Below are 18,599 nucleotides of genomic sequence, written 5' to 3'. Positions count from 1 at the left end.
ATGTCAGCGCAGAGACGCGCCAGAGGTCGTGGGGGTGAACAGCAGCAGCGCTTGGCGCACAACGCACTGCCCGATTCCTCCAACGAACATGTGGTTCTACTTCAGGGAAAACAGGCACGGGGATCCTCCGACCGCGGCTGCCAAACGCCGGGGCTGTAAACAAGGACCAGGACCTTGAGGGGGAAGGTCGCCATGGCGACCCGCTACGCCCTCCGCGCGCCTCTCGCGAGACCCTCCGGCCCGACCCCGTGCCCGCCCTCGGAGGGCTGGCAGTTCCCGCCTCGCACAGGTGAGCGCCGTTCCCATTGGCTGAGCGCTGCGGGGGCGCGGGGCAAACGCCTTTCCCATTGGCTGGGCGCTGAGGGGCGCGGCGCGGCCGCGGGCGCTGATTGGCGGCCGGGCGCGCGCGGCAGCCGCGCGCGGGGTCAGCATGGCGGCGCCCGCCCGGCGGAGCGTCGTGTTCGTGACCGGCAACGCCAAGAAGCTGGAGGAGGTGCGGGGGCAGCGGGACTGGGGCTGCGGGCGGGTTCACCTCTCTTCTCCCTCCCTGATCTTTCACTTCTCCCTCTGCAGGTCACTCAGATCCTCGGGGACTCCTCTCCCTACACGCTGGTGGCGAAGAAGATTGACCGTGAGTTGTTGGCGGGGCCGGGCGGGACGCGGAGGTTCGTCTCGTCCCGGCCGTCTCCTCATCTCCGATCCCTGTGTCCGCAGTGCCCGAGTACCAGGGGGAGCCAGACGAGATCTCCGTGCAGAAGTGCCGTGAAGCCGCCCGGCAGGTCGCTCCTTTGCTCTCTCCCTTTTCCCGGAGGGACTCCAGACAGGGACGCTGGGGCATCCAAACCTGCCCCGAGGGAAGCCAAAGGCATATCCAGCCTCGCCTGGCCTGGCCTGACCGCACTCCCATCGCCCCGGTTTGGGCCGGGTGATGGTGAATTCTCGCTGGTGACACGGTGTTTTGGCAGCCCCGCTGCGGCTCCTCTGGTCTCCTGTGTCCCTGGAGCAGCAGGAGGACATGGCAGCTCCTTCAGTCCAGGCCCTATGGCTGCAGGACACAACATTTGCTGTCAGCTTGAGCTCCCAGAGCTATCTTTGGGATGGCTGTCTTAAAAGAACCACGTGAGAGCTGGGACTCCAGAGAAATGCAGGCTTGCCTCCAGGATACGGGCTTTCCCTTTCCTTGTCCTGCCATTCCCATCCCTCAGGAGGGCAGGGGGTGTTCACTTCAGCTTGTTTTTTTTCCCTACTGTTCCTCAGCCACTCTGGCCTGCCTGGGGAGAGCTTGGGTTGGATTGTGTCTGTCTGGTGTGTGTTGCCTTTAAGGTCAAAGTTGCATTTGAGGCCAAGTGGAAATGTGAGGATAGGACAGAGCAAGGAAATAGGTTTGGAAGCAGTGACTTTCCTCTAGGGCTAATGTTTCCTCCTCTGGGGCTTTTGCTGTAGGTTCAGGGACCTGTTATAGTAGAGGACACCTGCTTGTGCTTCAATGCCCTGGGGGGCCTTCCAGGACCCTACATGTAAGTAGGAGGGAAGTTGCTTTCTCTTTTGTGTGCCAGAGTTAGGAGCACAGGCTGGCAGGGTGGGCTCAGTGGAGGATTCTCCGTGTGCCAGGAGCAGTAGGGTCAGGGAGGTGATTCCTGGTCTGGGTCCTGACACAGGGGCTGGGCTTAACTCCTTGAGCCCTGCTCTAAGTCACGGAGCGGGATGAGACAGACACACCTGGATTGTTGGCTCTGGCTCCCAACCTATGCCTCTTACACTGGCAGTGAGCTTGGGAACCTGTCCACACAGTGGGGTCTGTGTAATGAAGGCAGCAAGCCTTTCAGCAGGATTCTGTGATGAGTGTCTGTAGGTTCTCATAGGAACTGCTTAAATCCAGCAGATAAAAAAATGATTGCATTACAGTGGAACTTCTGCAATGAAATACTGCCTCATCTCCTGGAATTAACTGTTTGTGTGATTAATTCTTCCAAACTATCTCTGCTGTGCTAAGCAAACATAAAAGCTTTAGGTGATAGAATAGAATCATACAATATCCTCAGTTGGAAGGACCCACAAGGATCCTCAAGTCCAACTCCTGGCCCTGCCCAGGACAACTCCAGGAATCCCACCATGTGTCTGAGAGCCTTGTTCAAACACTTCTTGAACTCTGGCAGGCTTGAGGCTGTGACCAAGTCAGCACTACAGCTGGGTGTAAAATGTGAACAATTTATGTTGAGAAATGTTTTTGGCATGGCTCAGGAGTGAGCACTGGGTTACCTGTATTTCTGAGAGATAATAGCAAAAATTAATCTTCCCTCTCTCCTTCTTCTTCAGAAAATGGTTCCTGGAGAAACTCAAGCCAGAAGGTACTGCTCTTGTGTTACTGCTCTGCCTGTAACTTGCTCCTTTTCCCCTGAAGTGAATCCCTGTCCATGCTGGGTTCTGCCCAGCCTGCCTGCCCACCACACTGCCTGTTTCATAGCTGGTTCCCTTTCCTGCCTGTCCAGCTCTGTCTCTTCACATTCTCTCCTCAAGCCTGTTCTCTGCCCTCCTTCCTGGGATGCTGTTTTCCCCAGCAGCTTTATCCCTGGATTCCCAGATTCCTGCCTCTGCAGGCTGGTGGCAGGGCTTGTAAGAACTTCTTGGTTGTCATCAGTGTGACCTGACAGACCTGCTGCTCCCCGTGACCTCAGTGCAGGCCTCTCTCCACTAATGCTCCCCTCCCCTCCCCTGGTGTGCAGTGACTGCCTTGATCCCACAGTTCAGTGTTAATCCCATTAACATGAGCACTAATCACTCTAATTCAGAGTGGGCTTAGTCCTCTCTGGTGCTGCATTTTGGCTTCATCTCCCAAAATCGTAACAGGGCCCTCACACAGTGAGGTCTGAGGCTCTGGCATCAGTCATAGGAGGGATCCCGCCGCGAGCATCCCTGTGCCTGAGCTTTGTCACCTCTTGTAGTTCTTCCTCTCCGCGGTGGCCGGGAATGCGGCTCGGAATGCTCCCTCGATCCGTCCCTAGGGGGTGTGTTGCGCTCCGAGGGAGCGGCAGTAACGCCGGCATCCTCTCCGTCTCTCTCAGGCCTGTACAAGCTGCTGGCTGGCTTTGAAGACAAGTCTGCCTACGCCCTCTGTACCTTCGCCTTCAGCAGTGGGAACCCCGAGGAGCCCGTCAGGCTGTTCAAGGGCCAGACCCACGTAGGTGGTGTGGCTGGGAAAGGGAACATGCTGGGGGAGGAGGGCTGGCATGTGATGTGTGACAGCACTGGCTCTGCTGAGGACGATTTTAGTGGCCCCTGGGTTACTGAACACCCTCGGAGCTTCTCAGTGTTGGGAACAGGCTGAGGGAGAGAGCGGGTGGTGGTGCTGCAGCCCTTTTCCCAGTGGTACTTGCTGAGCTCTGCATGTTACCTTGGTCTCTTCAGCCCCTCATCTCCCTCTGACAGGGCTGTATTCTAGTGCAGTTGTTAGCTCTGTTATTTGGAGGGGCAAAGGCCCTGCCAGCGTAGGGCAGTGTGAGTTTGGGGCTGCTGATTTTGTCCCACCCCGGGGAGGTGCTGAGAAGGAGCACAGCACCCTGTGGGGGCTGCAGTGGGGTCTGTGGCTCTGTGCAGCCCCTCAGCCTGTGTTTGAAATGTGGCTGCAAGTGAATTGCTGTGAAACCACAGCTTAAGGGGCCTTTTTTGCTTTCTCATGGCAGGGGCTGATCGTGGAGCCCAGAGGCCCTCGGGATTTTGGCTGGGATCCCTGCTTTCAGCCAGATGGCTACAACCAGACGTAAGTGGTGTTTACCTACAGCTCTTTGTGTAGGGCAAGCCAGGGGTGAGGGTGTCAAGAGGAATTGGCTTGCAAGGAAGGGCACCAGGGAGAAAACTCCTCCTGGATCTGAACGTGGTGCGTTACAGTGAACCCCTGGATCGGGGTAGGGGTTGTTGGCTCTGCCAGCGTGTCACTACAGATGCCTGCTGAGCCAAGCAGGGAGGCAGCGAGCAGAGGGGGAGCTCTTGGTGACTAGGGGACACATCCTGAAGTGTCTCTGCTGCTGAGACTTGTGTTTTCTGTGCCCTGCAGCTACGCTGAGCTGCCCAAGGCAGTGAAGAACTCCATCTCACACCGATACAGAGCACTGAGCGAGCTCTCTACCTTCTTTCTCCAGAGCAACTCGACAGAGAGCCACTCCGGTCCCAGCTAGTGCCCCGGGCTGCGGGCACCCCGTGTCCACAGATCACAGAATTGTTAGGGCTGGAAGGGACCTCTGGAGATCATCCCCTCCAACCCCCCTGCATGTCCACGTCACACACAGCCTCGGGAGAGCTTTGTTCTGCTGCGGGCTGCCATTAAAGCTGCTCCTTTAGAACCCATCGGTACTTCTTTCCGCCCTGTTTCTGTCGCTGCGGCAGCGCCGCGGGGCCCGGCGGGTCCCGGTTGTTGGAGCCGCACGTTTGTGCCTCGGGGGCGGGGTCGGCCCGCTCAGTCCCTGTCACCCTTTCTGCCAGGAGATTTTGAGCAGAGTGCCGCGACCGGGCCGGCCCAGGGAACCGGGATTGGGAACGGGAACGGGGCCGGGCGGGGGCGCGCCGGGGCCGCTGCGCGCTCCCGCAGCGCGCTCCCGCTGGCCAATGGGAAGCGGCCGGGGGAGAGGCAGCCAATGGGCGGCGAGTCCATCGTGCGCGCGCGCTCCGCGGACCCGGAAGCGGTCAGAGCGGGGCCACGCGGGACCGGAGCGGGGCCGAACCCGCACCCGCTCGGCCATGGAGCTGCTGCCCCGCAGCCCCGCGGAGTTCGGCTCCGCACGGTACTGGGACCGCTTCTTCCGGCAGCGCGGGCAGCGCGCCTTCGAGTGGTACGGGGCCTTCCCGGAGCTCTGCCCCGTCCTGCACAAGTACGTGCGGCCCCGCGACAAGGTGAGCCCCCGTGTGTACCCAGCACCCTGTCCCGGGCCGAGTCTCCCCGGGGCGCCTTCTGGGGATGTTTAGCATGGAGAAGAGGACGCTCAAGGGTGACCTTATCACTCTACAGCTCCCTGAAATGAGGTTGTAGCCAGGTGAGGGTTGAGCTCTTCTCCCAAGCAAGCAGCGACAGAACGAGAGGACGCAGTCTCAAGCTGCACCAGGGGAGGTTTAGGTTGAACATTAGGAAGAATTTCTTCACACAAAGGGTGCTCAGACGTTGGAATGGACTGCCCAGAGAGGCAGTGGAGTCACTGTCCCAGGAGGCGTTTAAGGAAGGACTGGCTGTGGCAATTGGTGCCATGGTTTAGTTGATATGGTGGTGTTGGGTCACAGGTTGGAGTCGATGATCTCAGATATCTTTTCCAATGTAATTGATTCTGTGTGATTCGATGTATGAGTTCTGTGCCTCTGTGTCCCACCGTAAACTGCCATTGTGTGTTGACAGACAATGTGAAGCCCCCAGTGTGCTACAGCAAGAGCACAGGAGAGACTCCTGGGTTGCTTTGGTATGGGGAGCTCTGGGGGGTAAAACACGCAGATTGTTCCCAGAGGAGACGCAGCAGATCCATTGCTTCTGTGCCCATGTGACTTTTCTCTATGGAAATGTTGTCTTAGGGCCCAGAGAGTGGTTTTGCAGGTGCTGTGGGTGTGGTTTTCACAGAGGGCTCGTAGCTGTGGCTGATATTTGCTCATGAAGTGCTTTGGGGGCACGTTTCCAGGGGTTTCTCACCATCCCACTGCTCTTGTGCCTTGCCCCAGGTTCTCGTGGTGGGCTGTGGGAACTCGGAGCTGAGCGAGCAGATGTACGACATGGGAATGTGCGAGGACATCGTGAACATCGACATCAGCGACGCCGTGATCCGCCAGATGCAGGAGCGGAGCGGGAGCAGGAGGCCAAAGATGAGCTACCTGCTCATGGACATGCTTCAGATGGACTTCCCTGACGCCCACTTCCAGGTGGTCCTGGACAAAGGCACGCTGGATGCCCTCCTTACTGATGAGGAGGAGGCCACTCTGGCCAAGGTGGACCAGATGTTTGCCGAGATCAGCCGGGTCCTGCAGGTGGGAGGGCGCTACCTCTGCGTGTCCTTGGCTCAAGCCCATGTGCTGAAGAAAGCAGTGGAATACTTCTCCCGGGAAGGCTGGGTTGTGCGTGTCCATCAGGTGGCCGGCAGCGGGGACAACCAGCAGTTTGTCCTACCAGTCTTTGTCTATGTCATGACAAAATTCAGGAAGATCCCTGGCTCGGCACCACAGATCCTGGAGATCTGCCCCGAGGAGCAGGACAAGCCGATGCGGGTGGAGAGCGTGGAGCGGCTGGTGGCAGCGGTGAAGGACAGGCAGCATTACGCCCTGCTCTGCAGCCAGCTGAGCAAAACCCCCTGCAGGGAACAGGTTTCCCTGGATCTGTGTGACAAGGAGAGCGGGAAGCCTCGCTATACACTGCATGTGGTTGACAGCCCCTCGGTGAAACCTTCCCGGGAAAATCGCTTTGCCATCTTCATCAGTGAGTACAGCCTGTCCTGCCTGCAACGAGATAGTGCTCTGGCCAGGAGCTGCAAGTGGCCAGCCCTTCAGGCCTGGTTGAGTTTGGGACTGGAGAGGGAAATAACCCACCTGTGGGGGGTTCATTTGTTGTTTTAGTCCTGTTTTTGTGGTGGGATGTGTTTGCCTGGTGGTGCAAGCAGGGACCTGACACAGAGCTTGCTGGCTGCATCTCACAGCAGAGGGACACTGCCTGTCCTGCCTCCAAGGGGGTGATTCCTGCCTTGATGCAGGTGACAGCCACCATAGCACATTGCTGCATGAAGCCAGGGTGCAGTGATGCAGCTGGGAAGGCGCCTCTGGTCTGTGTGGGTGTCCTGACTTGCAGGGCTGGGCTGCTGGGGCTGCACTTGGTTTTTCTGCTTGCACCTCACAGAGACGTGTCAGGCTCTTCCAGTGGCGCTGTTCCCCCCCCTGCACAACTGCAAAGCTGGGGCTTAGCACAGCCTGGAGACAGGTCGTGAGGCTGTTGGACACCCCTTCTAATGAGACATGGCTTTTCCAGCCTCCTGCATGAGCTTGCTCAAAACAGGGGAGCTCCTGGCTCTCTTGATGGTTGTGGTGCACGGCTCTAGTCTTGCCATGATGTCTTGCCATTCCCTGTGGCTCCTCCCTTGGAGGTTGGGGTGGTTGCCCCTGGGACCAGGAGCAGCCCAGGCTGATGGCATCCCCTTCTGCAGTTCCACAGGGCAGAGAAACCGAGTGGCTCTTTGGCACGGAGGAGGGACGGAGGCAGCTGGCCACCAGTGCGGGCTTTGGGCGCCTGGTCACCGTGGCCCTTCACAGGGAGCAGCACTACGAGGGCATGGCTGGCATCCAGGCAGAGCTGTCAGGGAAGGTGATGGAGCTGGCCCCGCCAGGCCTCCCTGCCCGGCAGCAGGTGAGCCCCCACTGCCCAAACCCCTGGATTGGCTTCCCCAAAACCGGGAACAGGCTGGTTCCTTTCCAGCAGTGAATCCCTCTTCTCCAAGGGAGACCAAGCTGCAAAGTGTGAGCTGGCTGCCTTGGTGGGCAGGAGTCTGGCTTCAGGTGCAGCTCTTCCCAGTTTTCCTTCCAGCTGTCTACCTTTGCTTGGAGGCAGATTCAGTGTGAAATCCTTCCCCTCAAAAACCCAGCATCCCAAGAAAACCGGGCATCCCGAAATCCTGAGAGCAGCCTCTTCTTAATCCTAGCTTTAACTTCTGCTCATCCTGTCTCCTTCCTTCCCCAACTCCCCAAACCTGAGCTCTTGCAAGAAGTCATGAGGTGTTTGCTCCCTGTACCCCCAACACACGGATGGGAGTGAAACCAGTGCAGGTCCTGTGGCATCCCACTGCTCCTGCCTTCATCCAATGGCTCCGTAGCCATTGTCAGGACAGCGGGAATGCCAGGCTCTGTTTTTGTAGTCTTTCCTTCCTCACACCAGTCACTGTCCTTCCTGCAGGTGCCCTTCCTGTCCGTGGGAGGGGACATTGGGGTGCGGGCGGTGCGGCACCAGGACACCAGCCCCCTGAGCGGGGAGTACGTGGTGGAGGACGTGAAGGGAGACGGCACCTGCTACTTCCGCCGCCTCATCTTCCTCCGCAACAGGAACGTGGTGCAGTCGGAGGCCCGGCTCCTGGCTCCCACACCTCTCCCAGGTACCTGGGGCAGCCAGGAAGGGGCAGGGGCCAAGGCTGATTTTTTTGGGGAGGTGACAGAGATGAGACTGAGGAGGAAGGTAAAAGTCCTGCTGGGACCTGCCTGCCTTGTCCCAGAGCAGCTCTGGGAGCGGTTTTGCGCTGTGGGTGGGGCAGGGCTGGGGGTGGCTAGTCCCCAGAGGGCACCTCTGTCTCCCACCTTGCCTTACCAGCTGGTGTCTCCTGTCATTCAGGCCAGAAGAAACGGAGAAGAGACAAGAAGATACCCAGCCCTGCTGAGCCACCTGCAGCCATCGACAAGAGCTACCTGTGCTGTGAGCACCACAAGGCCATGGTCGCAGGGCTCTGCCTGCTGGGGGGCCCCGACCCCCTCCCAGGTGACAAGGCCAGCAGTGAGAGGCTGTGCTGGGGGCAGGTGCGCCTGTGTCCCCACACCCCAGCTCCTTGGGGAATGGCTTTTCTGGCCCCATGCACCCTTCCCAAAGTGGTCTGTGGATAGTGGGTGGGATGAGCAGTTGGAGCCAGGCATCCTGGTGGCTCACTGGGTGTTCTCCATTGGCAGGAGCCTCGCTGGCAGTGCTGGTGGTGGGGCTTGGCGGTGGCAGCCTGCCCCTCTTCATCCATGACTACTTCTCACAGGCCCATGTGGCCGTGGTGGAGATTGACCCCTCCATGCTGGAGGTGGCGACGCGCTGGTTCGGCTTCTCCCAGGGTGACCGGATGCAAGTGCACCTCTCCGATGGCCTGGACTACGTGGCCAAGCTGGCAGCTGAAGGTACCTTCTTGGGGAGCATTCTGGGTACCCCATCAAGTCTGGTGGGTGACATGTTGAGGATTGAGGTCCTGGGCTGTTTTCATCCCCTGCCCATCTCCTGCCATGTGTCACAGTCTCCAGCCTCACCAGGTCTCTGCAGCTCACAGCCTGTCCTTGCCTAGTGTGCAGGGGACCTTAGATTTGCTGCCTCCCTCAGCACCAAGGGCTGCTGCTGTGGGTTTCATTTGGAAAGAGAAACCCCAGGAGAGAGAAGAGACCCATAACATGGCAGAGGAGATGTCTGGACCATCCCATTTGTTGCCTCTCAATCGTGTGTGGTTCACCTCTGTCCCATGGGATAACAACTCTCTGTGCTTCCTCCTGCAGCCCCAGCCCAGTATGATACCATCATGTTCGACGTGGACAGCAAAGACCTCACAGTGGGGATGAGCTGCCCACCTCCAGCCTTTGTGGAAAAGCCCTTCCTGCAGAAAGTTAAAACCATCCTCAAGCCAGAAGGTAGGAGGGGAGATCTGGCTGTGTCCCTGTGGCCAGGCTGGCTGGCTCTGTGTGGAGCTGGGGTTGTGCCACCATTTCTCATCCTGGAGAATAGTGGCCACAGACAGCATTGCTGTGTGGCATCTGCTTCTCCTGGTGGGTCCTGGATCTGAGTGTTTCGCTGGGTGTTGTGCCAGCAGGGTTGAGGAGGTGGCCTGCAGCACTGCTGGGTCAGGCAGGCTGAGACATCCCGGGGGGCCAGGAAGGGTTGCTGGAAGTGAAGGGTGTAGGCGGTACCTGAGAACAGATCGTGGCCACCCACGACCCATGTGGCAGCAGGGACATGGAGCTGGGCCAAGGGTACCAGGGGGATGCTGGTACTCCTCGTGCTGCCGTGGGGGAGACATTTGCACTGTGGTGGCACCGATTCAGCTGTGTTCCCACAGGGAGCAGGGTGGTGTACACAGGCTGAACTCCCACCCCTCTCCTCCTGCTGCAGGAATCTTTGTGCTCAACCTGGTGTGCCGTGATGCCCGGCTGAAGGAGTCTGTCCTGGCCACCCTCAGGGATGTCTTCCCGCTGCTCTACACGCGTCGCATCGAAGGGGAGGTCAACGAGATCCTGTTCTGCCAGCCCAGCCCCGAGGGCCGGCGGGACCCTGCGGAGCTGGGGGCACGTGCCCGGGCGCTGGAGGGGGCCCTGCGGGAGCCAGGGCGCCCCTGGGACAGCTCATACGTGCTGGCAGACATGCTGCAGGCTGTCAGGATCCTCTGAGAGGGGCTCCTCAGGACAGGCTGAGACGCTGCTCAAGAGAGTGCTCCTCATGTGGGTGCCTTGGCCCCACAGCAGAGGGGTGCCCGTGGCTGGGACTGCCACCCCTGGGGGGCATGTGCTGGCCTGGGTCTGCCTGAGGGATGAACTGGCATGGGAAGGTGCTTCCTGCAGCGTGGCTCCCCAGGAAGGGGTCTGGGACTGAGGAGGGCTGTGGAGCGCAAGGGACAGTGTTGAGCTGGTGAGGGGAGGAAGGTGCTGTGGGACTGGCAGGACTGTGGGATTGGGTCTGTCCCCATTGTTTCCCCACTGTGGGAAAAACATCCCTCCAACCACCTCTTTCCCCTCCAGCACAGTGCCTTCCCTCTGATGCTGCCTCTCTTCTGCCTCTCCAGCATCCCTGGTGTCTCTGCAGAGCCCTGGTGCTGCCCCAAGCCTGGTTGTGGATATGTGTGGGTGGGCTGTGAGAATAAAGTGCTCAGGGCTGCTCTGAGGCCTGCAGTGCTTTGCTAGGGCTAATTTCTGAAGCACCCACACCCTGGAAAAGCTACAGTCACCTCTGCACGTCAAGGACATGTCCTGGGGACAGGCAGCTGCCCCTTAAGCACCGCTGCCCTCTCCAAACTGGACCCCACTGTGTTTTCACTCTTCTGCATCTCTCCAGCTATCACCACTGGACTGAGACCTGTAACACCCTGAGCCCCCAGACCTTCTCTCCCCTGGGCCAGCAGGGACCCAGCCCTGGGCTTGGGCCCCTGGCCACTCCAAACTGCTCACCCAGCTGCTGCTGGTCAGCCTTCCTGCAAGATGAAAAGGCAGCAGGAAAATACCCATTGGGGTGTTCCCACAGCACCCCATTCCAGCCTAGACACCTCATTTTGTCTCTCCCTGAGAAGTTTAGTTGAAGACCTGACCTGGTGTATCCTGGCTGGTTACAGAGCAGGAGACCTGCTGGTGTTCATACATTCATCAGAAGCTGTTTTTTGGGGGCTTGTCTTTCTCCCCTGCAACAGCTGGTACCAAAATGACTCTGAGACATGGTACAATGGATCAGCTTGCAGACAGCAAGTTGAAAACCTGCTCAGGCACTCTGATGCTTTGCCACTGATCCTTTACCCTCACTCCATGCTCCCTTCTGCCGCTGGCCACCTGAGCCAGGACATCTTTCTGGCAGCTGCTTCCCAAAGCAAACCTTCCACAGGCACCTTTCCACAGCCCAGGGAGATAACAACACATCAGAAGTAGGCTCAGGGAGGGATTTCACCTAGCCCTTAGTATGGAGGCAATAGCAGCCGTGTCTTGGAGCCATCTCCCAGCTTTGCAGCCCATGCACCCTGTCCCACAGGGATATGGGGTGATGTCGTGCCCCTCCTCAGCCTCTCCTTCCTCCACAGAAGGACCCAGCTCTCCTCCATCTGGGAAATCCTCCTTCACTTAGAAAGCAAAGCGAGAGGGTGCACGAGCATGAGAGTTTGCAGTTCACCAGCTCCACGGGGCCATGGAAAGCACATCCCAAGGGCTCCCACCCTGGGGAGGACCCTAAACCAGTGGGTACCATGGCCACTCCACTGATGCAGGAGATGGGGCTGTTGGTGCCCAGGAGACCCTATGTCAACCATGCTGACAGTGAGCATGTCCCTCTGACAGGCCCCTCTGTGCCTGTATTTTAATTTTAATTTTCCAGCAGGTTCTACTTCGGGAACCACTCTTCAGATCCCTTCTCCCATGCCACCTACTTTACTCCCCTTCACACAGAGGGACAAATCTCTGCCCTACTTTCTCCCTGGGCTAGCCTGCTTCTATGCAGAGGGAGCAGATGCTTTTTTTAATAAGTGCTTTTGATGGTTCCCAGGCACGGGAGAGCAGGGCTGGCCTGCTCCCTGCCTCAGATAAAGGCTGCCACTGTGGGTAGGTGCCCTCTGTTGCTCGGCACCCTGTCACTCCTGTAGTGTGTTTGAGGCAGCACATGGGCAATGGGAGGGACAAGGCTGGAGCCTGAGCTGGGTGGAAGTCTGCCTGCCCCCACACAGTTAAGTTTCTAAAGCTTCTCTGTGATGAGCACTGTTTTGAAAGATATCTATTATCCACCCAGCTTAGCAATGGCAAATTTCTCAACTGGATCAGCAGTGCTGCATTTAGGCTATTTTTAACTTAGTATGCAATTCTCAACATAATTCCAACGACATAGGTTTGTGTGTATGCCCTTTATTTTACCAAAACCATCTCCTTTCTTCCCCAGGAGCTGATACAAAGGCTGCCTTCATCCCTCCCTTGTCCAGTTCTGCCTTTCTGTTGTGCTTCCCAAATGCTGCATAACGCCACATCCTGGTGGGAAAACAAAAGCCATCTATTAGAAACAATGTAAGGATGAAATCTCAGTTCGTTGCAGCTGTCCTTGCAGCTACAAGTTTGGTCTGGAAATAAATTTCAGCTGGAAAACTGGCAAATTCATGAACGCTGCAAATACACAAAGTCTTCCTCTGCAGGTAAAATGCTCCAAGGCTGGAAAATTGACACGTAGTAAATATTTCTCTGCTGGCAGCCAAAACTTGCAGCTAATGTATATGTTTGGCAACTGTGTGTTCTGTTGAGTGTTTTGGCAATATACTCATGTTTACATCCCTTACTCCTCACTTACTTCCTTTGCAGCGTAGCCACGCTGTAAGCGGTGGGATAGAAACAAGCTCTGCTGTCACTTAGCAACCTCCACTGGCGCCGAGATGTTGACTTTTTCCTTTCTGGATTTCCCAGCACAAAAACAGACCGGTGCATAACTCGTCCCATGGCTCAGGTGTGAGGCTGTAGCCAGCTGGGGATGATTTGGTCTGGTGTGGTCCCAATCCTTCTCAAAGCATCACATCCCAGTCCTGCTGCCGCTCCAGTGAATGAGACACAGGGAGTTGATGGGTCAGCCCTGGGATTCCTGATCTCAGGTGGAGGGATGCAGCCAGCCATGCCCAGCCATGGAGGCTCTTTGGCCCCGGGGTGACTGTGTGGGCAGGCAGCTGGCAGGACAGTGACACTGTGAGGCAGGCAGAGGTGGGGTGCCACACAGACACCTCAGATGGTAAAACCTCCTCAGGTGTCACAACACAGGTCCCTGCTCTGCAGAAGGACTGGAGGTGGCTGGGCTCTAGGGAAGAGGTTGGAGGTGGACAGGGGACATACCGTCACCAGCTGAAAGTACATCAAGCAGCTGGGAGAGATTTTGCAGTAATAAAAGCCGCAGGGACTAAGTGCTGAGGCTGATTCCCTTCACCTGGGAAGAGCCTGGCTGCCTGGTGATGCTGCTGCTGTCCAGGCATGGCACAATCACAGCGTAGCAAGGGCTGCACCAGCCACTTCCCGGAGGGTGGAAGCATATGGGGAGTGTTTTGGACATGAAATCTTTCCTTAGGGAAGCACTTGGCTTGCCTGGCTTTGTGACCAAGGAAGCAGGCGTGCTGCCAGGCTGCAGTGAGGGAGTACAGCTCTTTCCTGGGGTGCTCAGGGCAGCTGGGAAATGCCTCTGCAGGCTGCAATGCAGCACAGTGCCCTTTTTCTACCCTGGAACTGGATGCACCCGACTAAAGAATGCAGCTGGAGGTCACAGGGCAGGAGGGAGGAGAGATGGGACAGAGACTGGGTTGTCACTGTCCCACGATCAGTGAGTCAGCAGTGCCCCAGGCTGTGGGGGGAAAGCAGAAAGCACATCCTCTTTACAGGGAGAAATGCTGCAGCCACTACATCTAATCACAGCTCTGGGGCCGCTCTGACTTTCTTTCACTGGCTTGAATTCTATCTTTTGCAGCTTCAAGGTCTGAGCTCTGGAGCTCTGCTCCTGGCAGATACACAGGCACAGCGCTGGCTGGGACCTTCGTGCAGCTCCACTGCAGAGCCAGGTGCTGCTGAGAACCTGGGAGCTCCCCCTGCACGGGCTCCTTGCCTACACCTCCCCCTGCTCTGTGCTGATCAGCTGCCTGAAAAGCTCTGCAAGACTCTGGGTTTGTATCTGAAGCAAGAAGGAGGTGAGGAAAGTCCCCGGGGAGAAGAGCAAGTGTGGAGGAACCCGCCTCTTCTTAATTCTTCCTGGGGAGAGGATGCAGCCTCCTCTGTGCTCTGCTCCCCACAGGCAGGGTCCTGCCTGCTTTGCCGGCAGGGGGATCCTGCCTGGCTCTTCACTGCAGGCATCTGCAAGTCTGCTCTGATATTTTATATACAACCCACTTTTCATGAAGGGAATTGCACTGGTGTGTGTTTATAAAGCAGCCTGAGGACCTGATCCAAATGTCCTCAGCTTTAACGTCACGCTGCCTGCTTAGGGAGAATTGTCTGTGGGTAAGTTTGTGGCCTTGAATGCTACAGCTGCACCCTGAAGCCAGGCTATTTTTGCCATATATTTTTCTGAAAGTCATGGCAGGACAAACTTGCTGTCTGTAGGCTTGATCTGAAATGCACTGGAGGCTTCAACAGGGCTAGGAGCCCCTGGCCAGGCTGCTGGAGGTGGTGACATCTGACATCAGACCACGCTGATGGAGTTGGCACGTCACCCTGGGGAGCAGGGCAGCCTTCCTGCTGTGCCAGGAGAGGTGGTCAGAAAAGGTTTTCTCTGCTTGCTGAGCCTGGCACATGGCAAAACGAAATGATAAATATTGTGGGGCACAACTGAGCAGAGGGTAAAAGTAGATTGTGTTTAGCTGGTTAACCAGTGAGCAGCTCTGTGCTCCTGAGGATCACACTCAGCGCTTCCCCAGAAAACAGTTTCTTGCATGGCCTCCTGACACTGCTTTGTGTCTTATATTTCATGGTTATTCATTACATGAAGCTTTGCAATGGTCTCTCATAGCAGTACCCCTGTTTCCTTTAATTTAGCCACTATGAATCTTGGCAAATTCAGAAAGCCAGGCTGGGCTCCACACGGGGGTTTGGAACAAGCCGTCCAGAGAAGTCATTTAGGAAAAGCAGAGACCTGAAGATACACTCGGGTGCCCTTCCTCTCTCCTTCACTGCTCTCTTGGAATTGTTGGAAAAACGAGCACCCTCATGGTAAGAGGGGCATGTATAAAGAAAATGTCTGTGCTTTTTCCAGAAGATGGGAAATCTATCCTTGGCTGCTTGTGGCTTTTTTTCTGAGGGGAGTGTGGATTTTTGTAAGTGATGGAGTGGTGGGGTGAGTGTGGTGACTTGGCAGCTTTAACTCTGCTTCACCGGACAAAAAGTTTGATTTGTGAACTTCCCAGACTTGGGGGAATAACTCAGACTTTTCCTAGTCTAAGGTGTTTTCTTAATTTATGTTATCTTAATCACGGAAGCAAACAAAGATGTAATCTAAAGACTGGAAGGGAAAGGACAGGTTATCCTTAGGTTATCAGGTGCGCATAGTGTTACTCCTCAGGCATCGTGCCTTTTCCGATCTTCATTTGTCTCCTGTGGAGATGCAATTCTATTGCCAGGCTGCTCTTCTACGGATCTTAATTATTTCATGGGGGCAGCACACAGTGCTCTGATGCTCAGACGAGGCAGATTTGGCCAGAATGTGATCCTGTTCTTCCCGGCTTCCAGCCTCCGTAGAAACCCATGAACTGGAGGAAGGCCAGGCAGCTACTCTAGTGCCTCCTGGCATAGCCTGCTTTCTCAGGAGTGGGGAAAGACATAATCATGCTGCTAATTGGCATAATTATGTCAATAACTCCCAGGCCCCATCTAGATAGGAATGATGGCAAGGCTTTTCCCAGATGCTGTGGTCTAACTGCAGTGGCAAAGCCTGCATTATGCCGATTAAAAACTGTTCATTTGTTTCCAGAGTTATAAGTTAGTCTGTTGTAGGGAGTAATTTTTCACACTTATTGGGAGCTCTGGCCAAGAAGTTTTGATAATCCTCCAGATCATTAGTCTCCGTCAGCCTGCGGGATGTTCACAGTTCCCTTTTGTTTTGCTTTTCACGCTGAGTGAGGCCGGTGTCTGGTTTAATACAGAGGATAACTTTTATCGCTGCAGGACTCCAAAGCCTGCGTTTTGGATATTTTCATGTTGTGACTGCTGCCAGTAATCACAGATAAACCTCATCTCTGTTGTTTGCCTGAGCTCTTAGCTCAGCCTCAGTGTGCATTTTTAAATTGAACCCACTGCAGCGACATGGCTTGGATCTTGTTGTTGCTTCCCAGCCCGTTCCTGAGCCATCCACCTGCTGCCAGCTCGGCCAGACCCACCTCCTTGGGCCTGCCCTGCCACGGCTCTGGTGAAGGTGTCTGACCTGCCAGCACTCCACCCATGGCCGAGTGTCTGTGAGGTTTGCCAGGGACACTCACATGCTGCAGGGACGGATCGTGGTCCCTGCTGCTCCTGTTCCCATTGCAGGCAGGAGCTGGGAGGAATTCAGCCACTGGGACTGCTCCAAAATTCCCCGCTCCGCAGATCGGGAAGTGCTGAAGCCAGTTGTCTGCCAGGTCCCATGCCGGCCAGCGGAACCTGGCTCCTCCATGGGCTCCCAGTTTGGCCCTCTTCCCAGCCTGGTGAGAAAAGTCATTGAGGAAGAGGGCATGGAAACCTCTCCTGGGTGCCGGAGGGTGCCGCAGTCCTGTGTTCAGGGGCTCTCAAGGGACACTGCAGCCCTTTCCACCAGCAGGAGGAGGTGGCCAGCTGGGATCAGGGGGCAGCCTGATGGCCTCATGGTCAGTGTGCTGACCTGGGCAAACTGTGCATCTTGTGCCTGAGGGTCCCAGCACCACGGATGGCTTTTCCTCAGGCAGGGATAGAATCACAGAATGGGTCAGGTTGGAAGGGACCACAGCGGGTCATCCGGTCCAACCTCCTTGCATAAGAAGGGTCATCCTAGAGCACATGGCACAGGATTGAGCTCAGATGGTTCTGGAATGTCTCCAGTGAGGGAGACTCCACGCCCTCTAGGCATCTGTTCCAGTGTGTGGTCACCCACACAGTAAAGAATTTCTTCCTTGTATTCAGGTGGAACTTCCCGTGCATCAGTTTCTGCCCGTTGTGTCTCATCCTAGTGGTTGGCACCACAGAGAAGAGCCTGGCTCCATCTCCTTGGCACCCCTTCTTTAGATATTTATAAATATCTAAAGCTGGGTGTACTTAAAGTGCTGGTATCTAAAGCTGGGATGAGCCCACCCAGCCACTCGAGTTGTCAGTGGGGGTTCCAGAAGGCCAGGAGGACCCCATGGATGCTCCCTGTGAGCGGCTACCCCGGGCCAGTGACCGGTGAGAGGCTCTGCTGGTGTCCCCACAGAAGGAGCAGAGAGGACCCCACCACCACCTTGGGCTCCCGTGGCTCAGCCCTTCTTGGTGGTGTTGCAAAATGTGGAATATGTAAAATTCTCTTAAGAAAAGACATTCTTTGATGTTTAATCTCTGTTTACTTTCAAGCCTAATCAGCAAGAAAGGAGATTTAATCCGTGAAACAAATAGCAAGCTCTAAGTGATGTCCTGATGTTAGAAAGATAAATTACTTGTCAGTAGAATTGCCTTGTTAAGGTTTAGGGCTTGATATGTTTCAATGAGCTCAGACCTAAGGGGAGGTTGCCGAAGCTCGGGAAGAAGGATGTACCGCTGACAGTGGACATAAAGAATTCCGAATGTATGGTTTACAAGGACGTTTGGCAGAACCACCAAGATAAGGAAGAAACCAATAAAGTCAACTCAGCAACTGTGCTGAAATCATCTCTGACTGGGTAACAGGCAACTCTGGCAGGGGCAGATCACAACCACCGACTCACAGACCACCAATCCAGGAAGCCCACCAGCTCAGAAGAAGAGAAAGATGGAGCATGCGGACTAATTAGCATGAGAAACGAGAGAATCATTAACCCATGGAAGATAGAGTACTAATTAACAGGACAACCAGGCAACTTGTAGCCGATGAACACTAATGCCGTTGTTTGCTAAAATGTGAAAACTTTTGGTAGTCGTCGTGAATGGCAAAAGGACTTGCCACCCAGCCCCCCTTTCTGCACAGAACTGTAAATAAATCACACACCTCGACTCCGTGTGCGGACCAGCCTCGTAAACACCGGGAAAAAGCACCTATTTTGGGACAACAGCGGGACCCGCACCGGGAGAGGGCGTGTTCTCCCCGCGGAGGCCCCGCCCCCAAGCCCGAGGGAGGGGCGCATGCGCAGTGCGCCGCCCGTTACCTGTCAGCGGCGGCGGGTGGAGGAGGCGGCGGCGGGATGGAGGGGCTCATCCCGCTCGTCAACCGGCTGCAGGACGCCTTCGCGGCGCTGGGCCAGAACTGCCTGCTCGACCTGCCGCAGATCGCGGTGGTGGGCGGGCAGAGCGCCGGCAAGAGCTCCGTGCTGGAGAACTGCGTCTCCAGGTGAGTGGCGGCGGGCGCGGACATCCCCCCGCACCGTACACACAACACGCGCACACGCGCGCGCACCTGACCCCGGGGCTCGCGACCTTCCCAACGGTCGCGGCGCGCGCCCCCCCCCTCACAGCGGCGGGGTTGGGGGGGGAGCGGTCACGGGCGGGGATGGACC

At 56.5% G+C, this 18,599-nt stretch overlaps 3 protein-coding genes and 1 long non-coding RNA gene across 14 annotated transcripts in view; 3 read left to right on the top strand and 1 right to left on the bottom strand.

Annotated features, from left to right (window-relative positions):
* Positions 1 to 347: 347 nt before the first annotated feature.
* Positions 348 to 4,341, top strand: ITPA (inosine triphosphatase). Its single transcript, XM_027734871.2, has 8 exons — positions 348 to 493; positions 574 to 631; positions 715 to 779; positions 1,444 to 1,517; positions 2,317 to 2,348; positions 3,063 to 3,178; positions 3,681 to 3,757; positions 4,052 to 4,341. The coding sequence occupies exons 1-8, from the start codon at positions 431 to 433 to the stop codon at positions 4,170 to 4,172; spliced, it is 606 nt and encodes a 201-aa protein (XP_027590672.1). The 5' UTR covers positions 348 to 430; the 3' UTR covers positions 4,173 to 4,341.
* A 292-nt stretch (positions 4,342 to 4,633) lies between these two features.
* EEF1AKNMT (eEF1A lysine and N-terminal methyltransferase) lies at positions 4,634 to 10,612 on the top strand. 2 transcript variants are annotated; one of them, XR_003543276.2, is made up of 8 exons: positions 4,634 to 4,884; positions 5,692 to 6,439; positions 7,158 to 7,357; positions 7,901 to 8,096; positions 8,330 to 8,511; positions 8,659 to 8,871; positions 9,238 to 9,369; positions 9,848 to 9,932. XR_003543276.2 is itself a non-coding variant. In XM_027734886.2 (8 exons), exons 1-8 carry the CDS (start codon positions 4,732 to 4,734, stop codon positions 10,120 to 10,122), a joined length of 2,061 nt encoding a protein of 686 aa, XP_027590687.1. In that variant the 5' UTR covers positions 4,635 to 4,731; the 3' UTR covers positions 10,123 to 10,612. The 2 variants fall into 2 exon arrangements, 1 of the variants encoding a protein (XP_027590687.1); XM_027734886.2 differs by having other exon boundaries at positions 4,635 to 4,884; positions 8,330 to 8,473; positions 9,848 to 10,612.
* A 1,692-nt stretch (positions 10,613 to 12,304) lies between these two features.
* Positions 12,305 to 18,409, bottom strand: LOC120323983. Its single transcript, XR_005564960.1, has 2 exons — positions 18,252 to 18,409; positions 12,305 to 12,444 (listed from the first exon to the last, which is right to left on the bottom strand). It is a non-coding gene; the product is annotated as an uncharacterized LOC120323983 (long non-coding RNA).
* The window catches only part of DNM3 (dynamin 3), a 171,942-nt gene continuing 171,599 nt past the window's right edge, over positions 18,257 to 18,599 (top strand). For all 10 annotated transcript variants that reach the window (XR_003543275.2, XM_027734882.2, XM_027734883.2 and 7 more), the window contains exon 1: positions 18,257 to 18,433. Coding sequence is in view for 9 of the 10 variants with exons in the window: in XM_027734882.2 (XP_027590683.1) it covers positions 18,288 to 18,433 (146 nt within the window). In the remaining variant the exon portion in view is untranslated. The remainder of the gene's footprint in view (positions 18,434 to 18,599) is intronic.

This window comes from Pipra filicauda, unplaced genomic scaffold, assembly GCF_003945595.2.
Source record: "Pipra filicauda isolate LSUMZ 115617 unplaced genomic scaffold, ASM394559v2 scaffold396_size653610_pilon, whole genome shotgun sequence".
Lineage (NCBI taxonomy): Eukaryota > Metazoa > Chordata > Aves > Passeriformes > Pipridae > Pipra > Pipra filicauda.
This window is presented reverse-complemented; position numbering and strand designations above follow the sequence as displayed.

Excerpts from the sequence above, each read along its gene's own strand:
- ITPA (XM_027734871.2), top strand. The coding sequence starts at position 431 with ATGGCGGCGCCCGCCCGGCGGAGCGTCGTGTTCGTGACCGGCAACGCC. Across the intron at positions 3,179-3,680 it reads TGTTCAAGGGCCAGACCCAC|GGGCTGATCGTGGAGCCCAG; the intron begins GTAGGTGGTGTG and ends TTCTCATGGCAG. Across the intron at positions 3,758-4,051 it reads CCAGATGGCTACAACCAGAC|CTACGCTGAGCTGCCCAAGG; the intron begins GTAAGTGGTGTT and ends TGTGCCCTGCAG.
- EEF1AKNMT (XM_027734886.2), top strand. The coding sequence starts at position 4,732 with ATGGAGCTGCTGCCCCGCAGCCCCGCGGAGTTCGGCTCCGCACGGTAC. Across the intron at positions 6,440-7,157 it reads TCGCTTTGCCATCTTCATCA|TTCCACAGGGCAGAGAAACC; the intron begins GTGAGTACAGCC and ends CCCCTTCTGCAG. Across the intron at positions 8,872-9,237 it reads GGCCAAGCTGGCAGCTGAAG|CCCCAGCCCAGTATGATACC; the intron begins GTACCTTCTTGG and ends TTCCTCCTGCAG.